The 8,072-nt window shown below is 36.6% G+C and overlaps 1 protein-coding gene across 1 annotated transcript; it reads right to left on the reverse strand.

The window, feature by feature from the left end:
* Positions 1-82: 82 nt before the first annotated feature.
* On the reverse strand, positions 83-2,633 carry LOC125666877 (ras-related protein rapA-like). Its single transcript, XM_048900200.2, has 3 exons — positions 2,477-2,633; positions 1,075-1,248; positions 83-505 (listed from the first exon to the last, which is right to left on the reverse strand). The coding sequence occupies exons 1-3, from the start codon at positions 2,631-2,633 to the stop codon at positions 297-299; spliced, it is 540 nt and encodes a 179-aa protein (XP_048756157.1). The 3' UTR covers positions 83-296.
* Positions 2,634-8,072: the final 5,439 nt, after the last annotated feature.

The raw sequence follows: 8,072 nt of genomic DNA on the forward strand, positions 1-8,072 counted from the left end.
TATTTGATCCTTCTCCAAATGTTGTCCATATATATCGAGTACATATTTTTTGAATATTTATCCTTCAGTATTTCATTCTCCAGGATAGTTAAAGAACTGTTTTTGTTAAGTAATCGGCCTCCATTTGTTTGTACAAACAGACAAACTATTAGCAAAACTGAATGATTAAGCTAATCTTTAAATATAAAAGTTCGATTCATAAATTCGGATTCTTTATAAGAAATAAGGTGGAAATAAGTATCGATTGACAGAAAAATAACCCCTAGAGATATTGGCTGATGGTGTTTGATGGGAATTCAAATTTCGATATCCTCTACACACGGGGATAAGCTATCTAACAATATATGAAATATAGCTTTGACATTTAAGTCATGTTTGGCACTTGATTCCACCAGCAGACACTTAGGCTTCCAGCCCACAAACCGACAGGCGGATACCGTGGACACTGCACGATCAGGTCTGTCCAGTTTATTACCAACCAGTAAAATATGCTGAAACTCGCTCCCTGAAAGAACAAAGGATAATAAGGACTCCAAATGTTTCATGATTAGTCCAATCATACTTGGTACTCAAGCTTTTGATTGAATTTGATGATCCTAGCCTCGTTTTCATGTGCATTATTGGTGACACTGAATATCTGTTCATTATCATTATAAAAAAAAAAACCCACCAAAAAAAACAACAACCAATCACTTAGGACACAAAGTAACTACGGACTGATGTGTTCCAGAACGGTATAACAAAGGAGTTAGATAAAGGGTAGAGTATAGCCGGACGATAAGACAGGGCATGGTGTTTATCTACATGTATGTTCATATCAGAGATACAAAAACCCACATTATATAAAAAATATACTATATAATCAAACATCTTTAAAATAATTAGATCTAAATAAGAATTCGTATTCAGATTTGGTGTCAGCTTTTTTATTGTGGTTCATTAATAATTTTAGAGATCTGAGATTTCTGGAACCAAATGAAAGCAAACATCAAATCAAGACATAACATTACGACTGCTTACTCCTCAGAACACAGGTGTGCACTAGTCATGCGTGTAATGTCGAACCTCTGTTACCTTTTATATGGCGAATCCTTTCGCATAAACTTTTTGCCAGAAGAAATGACCTTTCGTTATCTATGGCATAAACAACAACCATAGCTTGAGCCTGCCTAATTCTCAAGTCAATCATGGCGGAGAATTCGAGTAGCCCGGATGTGTCAATGACTTCAAAACGCCCACAATGTCCATCTAGAAATAAAAACCCTGAAATTGTCAGATATTGGGATATCCGCTCTCATAATTCGTCTTTAACAGAATTGACCAGTGGTCTTGAACAGGAAGACGTAAAAATTGAATCAAATGTTTTAGGGAGGGTGGATAGGGTAATTGATTGTTTTGCTGTTTTCCGCCACACACAACCATTTTTCAGTTATCTTATGGCGCCCAGTTTTTATTGGTGGAAGAGAGAACCCAGATACAATGTACATGGGAAGAGACCACCGACCTTCCTCAAGTAAACTGGGAAACTTTCTCACTTACCGGCGGGATTCGAACCCGCGCCAACCAAAGGTGAAAGGCCGTGTGATTTTGAGCGCGATGCTCTAACCACTCGGCCACGGAGGCCCAGGATGGGGTGAAGATATCCATTTAGTATCAATACCATTAAATGTTATCTAAGTGTTTTACACATAAACACTTTATACTAAGTTGGCCCTCTACCCGGTGGAGTATGAAATTTACAATGTTGGTAAGGCCTTCTTCATCTAGATAACTACATTTTTATTAGTTTTCCTAACTAATATGCAATTGTGGAGAAGATGGTATTTTTATTTACCAGTTTTTGGCCCCACCCTTAAGGTAGTACTCTACATCGTCATAATGGCTGACTTCCTTTAAAAACATGGAAGACAAAATCGATATCAGCAATATTTGACTTTTCCTTTTCCATTTAAATACCTAGCCGAGTAGCTCAGTAGGTTAGAATACCGACTGCTGAACTGTAGGATCCAGCAGGGGTTTTAAATTGTCAAATTCAAAATATTTTTGTACATATCCTACACTTTTCATCTACATCAAATTTCTCTGGTGTAGCATACCTCCTTAAGGTTCCTAGCATTAAAAAGATTTTACACATTTAACCCCAGGTTATTGAAGTAACATTCGCACTTGTAGAGAATATTTCAGACACGACAAAATCCGGACGTTTTGCTACCCTTTATGATAAAGATTTTATAAAATTCCACATTCAAACAATCCTATAATAAGTGTGCATTTCCATACTTTACCTGGAAGATTGAGTATATAGAAATACATAATTTACCTGGAGTTTTGAATGCATAGAAATATATTTGTACTTTCCCTGGATGATTGAGTTTATAGAAATCCATATATACTTTATCTGGATGATTGAGTTTATCGAAATCCATATATACTTTACCTGGAAGATTGAGTTGATAGAAATACATATATACTTTACCTGGAAGATTGAGTTTATAGAAATACATATCTTCTACTGTAGGTGTGTGCTTCTCCCTGAATTCACCTTGGATACAGCGCTGGATGAGGGAAGTCTTCCCCACCTCAGGCCCTCCAAGAAACACGATTCGGAACACATTTGACGTCTTAGGTTCCATACTTATTTGTGTTGCAACATGTCGACTGGATATAAGACGCATGTTCGATGTGATAATTAGTCATATTCCTTAAATGTCAAATCTCAAAGCTTTTCTACTGAACAATGACAACATCAACATCATTGTGTGACTTTTATGCTAGTGGTATATCTTGAAAGATACAAGGTTTGCCTAATGTAGAACGAGCAAAAATCATTTTATCATTTTACATATTGTACTTGATAGACGCAGGCTTCAAATGGGTTTAAACATCTAAAACTGTGAAAGTACAAGGTATTAATTAATAATCAATGAACCATCTAATGTAATGTAATCTATTGACCATTCCAGTGTAAAATCCATACATAGTTGTCTCCCCTTGCCGATAGGTGGCATGAACATCAGTGGCCAATGTGGTGCTGTAGAAAACAGCAGTTGAAAACACCGATCATGTCCTATATGCAGGGGGTGGGGAGGGGGTTGTGATCGTTTGTTGTCACCATAATCAGAAAAAAATGTTTTATTGAAGAAAAAACCCGTGGCATATTGCGAAGGGATTGTCCATGTCTGTAGCCATTCTCTAAGCACTCTATACCGATGAATGCAGAGAGAAACCGAACATTGATGGATGCGTAGAGACGCCGAACATAAATGAATGCAGAGAGGCACCGAACATACATGTAGATTCGTGCCAATCAGAAAAGAATTTGATCCAAAGAATAAAGACCTGGTATTGAAGTATTTATCTAATCTAAGTATTCATCTTAGTAAATATCAATTTAGGTGATCAGGCATTCTGATTTGCAAATACTATCTATACTTTTAAATTAACAATTTTTGCCAATAAACGCCGATATGCTTGCTATATAGAGTTACTACTTGCACCTTTGATATTGTTTCATATGTGAGGTGAAGTTCGTAAGCTATATAATAGAATCTTACTTGATTAATAGTAGATATCGTAAAATTAATTAAAAACCTTCTTTCGTTTTCGACAAACTACCCTGAAATAGCAAAAAAATGAGAGTAAAGTGGGGGATCTATAAGCTTTTTTTCTTTTTAATGACAACTTAAGATAATACGATATGTATAGTGAATCTATTGTTTATCGATCCTTGGTTTTGATCTTACAGAAGAAATAAGTTTTGATAATTGTTGGATAAAAATATGCCTGTTCGTTTCTTCAATCCACCTTGAATTAGCCCTATGGAAATTTCAAGAACGAAGCCCACCATTCTCGGGCCTATCCGGCAAGCCGCGAGGTTACGTTAATTTTCTTCTAATCTGTAATATTTACACAAGTGGCATATGCATCAATCTTTATTTTACAGAAAATGTTTTATGAGAGAGAGAGAGAGAGAGAGAGAGAGAGAGAGAGAGAGCACAAGAAGAAATGTAAAAGACATATCTTGTATCCAAGTAGCGGCTTGAGATTCTGTTGTAAAAAACCAAAAATAAAGTTATATAAAGTTGATAATAATCCTTTTCACGGTACTGACTAAAACCCGGTCTCGGTCCCGGTCTTCGGTCTCGGTCCCGTGACTAAAACCCGGTCTTCGGTCCCGGTCTTCGGTCTCGGTCCCGTGACTAAAACCCGGTCTTCGGTCCCGGTCCCAGATACTTTTATTCTATAAAAACAGAATATATCAAGATATTTGAACCCCATTTCTCAATAACTTAGGTTTTCACATATTATTTTACAAAAGAAGAAAATAATATGATCAATTTACTATCAGAATGCAGGCATGAGATGTCATACCTAAGTTACTGAGAAATGGGGCTCAAATATCCTAATATATTCTGTTTTTATAGAATAAAAGTATATGGGACCGGGACCGAAGACCGGGTTTTAGTCACGGGACCGAGACCGAAGACCGGGACCGAGACCGGGTTTTAGTCAGTACCTAGTCCTACACAGAGTAGCTACTACCATAATTGTGAAAACCTTGTCCCATGTGTTATTAAGGTTAGAGTGTTATGCTAACCCATTCAGAATTGCATATAGTCAATGTAGCTATAAATATTTTACAAAGAATATGGAGTATGATATCAAATGTCAGACTTTGCTTAAGAATGCAGACAAATACTCGTCAAGAACATTTCTCATCAGACTTGAATTGTTAATGTTGTTATGAATATACATGCATAGCATAGAGCTACATGTAGCCTGTTTTGGATTTTCTCGGAGACTATTCTTAGCGGTTTATACATATGGAAGATCTACTGATCTTATCTCATTCACACTTGCTTGGCTGATGTGATTGTGGATATATGGTACATCTTGTGATACCATTATAGCATGGAATTATGTAATGTTATTTGTAATGAATATATAATATACAGAATAGTAGGTTATCATATGATTTTTTATCGTACAATATCGTATCGCACAGTGATAGCAGGTGTACTGCATTTACTGTGATATGACAGTGCGGCGTTTTATTTTGGGTGTTTTGATAATTTAACACAATAGGCAGTGGCGTAGCTGAGCTAAAAATAGCGAGGGGCACCAAAGAAATCCACATTAAAAACATCTTGACTTGACAAGCAAAAAAAAAAAAAAAAAAAAAAATTAATTAAAAAAACCCACGTAAGATATCCTTCGGACACTCCAAAATCCTATTTCGGGTGGGGGTGGGGGGGTGGGGTGGGTGGGTGGGGGGGGGGGGGCTTTACACTTCCCTTGTCACTTTTTTTTTTTTTTTTTTTTTACACTTTATGTACTTTGCTTGTATGCCATTTCCTACTGACTTCATTAATCAAGTTTCATGTATATGTATTTTCATATCTCCCGAAGAAAATTTTGAAGAATTCAAGAATTATGGCCTCTGGAGGGTCTTCCGACTGTAATGAGTCAAAATTGTTTTATTTGTGGGTACTAACTAACAATCCCAATCTGATAAAAATGAGATCCTCCATCTGTTCCTTTGTTTTTATGTTGTAGAGACAATATGAAAACAAAGGAGCGGATCGGGGATCTTGTTCTAGTCAGATTGTAAAAAAAGCCTTTCTTAAGGGGGGTGGGGGCACAACCATACTTCTCCCCCTTTGAAAAGTGTGGGGACATGTGCCCCGTTTGTACCTTCCCCATCTCCCCTGTACTGTGTACGACATACTGCACTTTTGAACATTGCAATGGGGGGATCACCTTCTAATATAAATGAGATATAACTATTTTCACCGTGAGAACATTTTTCTTGTAACTAACAATTTTATGACGGTTTAAAACGTAACTCGGTCAAACAATAAATGTACATGCAAGAAATAATGTTTTGAGTGTTGAGAACCTGCATATTAGAATTGAGTATTTTTTTAACCGTGGTATATTCTCATATGATCAATCTATGTTAATTTTGTGTTAAAAAAGTGAGGGGGCACAAACCCACTTGTGCCCCCCTCCCCCCATCTTCCAAAAGTGAGGGGGCACGTGCCCCCGTCCCCTTGTCCTACACCCCTGATAGGCATAAATTATCCAGTGAAATGCTATAGTCTACCCAAAGTTATCGTTCGCATACTCACTAATACCTCTATCAACACTTATTCATTTTTCAAAATTCTTGAAAAACGATAATGATGCGTAAATGAAATAAGCAATCTAATTAAAATCGTAACGGTTAGAGAAGGTCTGATTTTAATTAGATTGTGAAATAAGCTATTGACTTCAGTTGCAAAAAAAGTATGTCAATTCATCAGTTTTAAGAAGATTTCACGCCTCTCTGTGACACAAGAAGTATTGTATTTAGACGCAGCTCTTTTTTATGTGTGTGTTTGATTACACAAGATCTATACATGTAAATAGATAGCATAAATACATTGGTAGATTCAGAGGGAGGTGTGGAGGTTTTATAGGTTGTAACTCTGCCTATCGTTAAAAAATGTTGCTTAATGAGGTAAAAATAACACATTTTGAGAATGGAACTCCCCTTTTGAAAACTAAAATTTATGGTAGAACCCCTTTTTGAAAATTCCCTGGATTGCGGGTTTTTTCCAGTTGTAATTGGTCATGGAACCTACAGTGGGTTTTCCTCAAATTTAATGAACTAGTTCTTACTTTTATTTTATTAACCCTGAAAAAAAAATTTACACATGGAATAAATTTGATAAGAGGAGCAGCAGGAACAATAACTCTGGGTAAATAATGACCTGAAAACCCATATCAATTCTTTAAAATAAATCAATCTGCTAAGAGAGGGAGGGGGTCATTTTTCTACGAGGGTCATTATTTTTTAGGTATGACACGCAAAATAATGACCCCTGGGTCTTCTTTCTACAAATTATCCAATTTTTCTACGGCTAGGGGGTCCTTTTTCGACGTCGCAAAATGACCCCCGGTCATTATTCTATGGGAGTCAAAATTTGCCTCTACACCGGCATTTCCTTCACACCATGGGTTTCTACATTGTTTTTTTTTCTTTTCTGGAGTACTGTTCTTTACAGTTTGCTTTAGCGAGGGCTGATTTAGTCATGATCTTGCACTACTCATTTTCTTTGGAAACACTGTGTTTCAATTTTTAAATTGTTAATTTCTGTGTGATTTTGAGCGCGATGCTCTAACCACTACGCCATGGACGCCCTTCCCACAGTTGGTAATCGTAGAGCGACCGACGATGGGTAGCACACTACCTGATAATGTCCTATTAAAACATAGTGCATTATATTTTTGATCGTCTTTTTTCTCTCTCGCCACGCTCTGTTGGCGCCCAGTTTTTATTGGTGGAAGAGAGAACCCAGATACAATGTACACCGACCTTCTTTCTCACTTAATGGCGCGACCAGGATTCGAACCCGCGCCGATAAGAGGTGAGAGACCGTGTAATTTAGAGCGTGATGCTCTAACCACTCGGCCACGAAAGCCCCCATCTAATTTTCAATCTTAGATTTTATATTAGAATATTAGATCATTTATGTTACATAAGAAACATTTATTTTGGAGCTCCAAGTGACTTCCTAATAATTAAGTTTTATTTACTGTATATGCTATTAATAAATACAACATTACTAATGCACGCAATTATTCAATTTTTTCTCTTAAATTCATTTAAATTAAAGATATCGTTCATTCAATTCATGTGCGCAACATATTCCCAGAATATCAGTCAGAATTTCTTCCTTATCTTCAATAAAAACTAAACAACTGAATTAATTTAAAATCCTTGAAAATTTAAATTTACAGCTATCTACACTCCTAATCACTTCGGCATTTAATTTTCGCATCAACACATCAAAGCTATATGTACTACTAGTACGTAACTCTAACCTCCGCTGTGTTATACGGAAGAGGGATCAAATGCACGTTTTGTGTTCCTTCTTATTTGATATTTCCATTCCATACAATGTCATTTTCGTAACCTTTATGCTTGTTTTTCAAGAAATTAACAATGACTTGGCAATCAATACTGGGATTTCCACCAATTCTGAGACGGGAATTCTGAAAGGGCAAATAGTGGGAGCACCTGTCAG

The sequence above is a fragment of the Ostrea edulis genome, chromosome 10 (assembly GCF_947568905.1).
Source record: "Ostrea edulis chromosome 10, xbOstEdul1.1, whole genome shotgun sequence".
Taxonomy (NCBI): domain Eukaryota; kingdom Metazoa; phylum Mollusca; class Bivalvia; order Ostreida; family Ostreidae; genus Ostrea; species Ostrea edulis.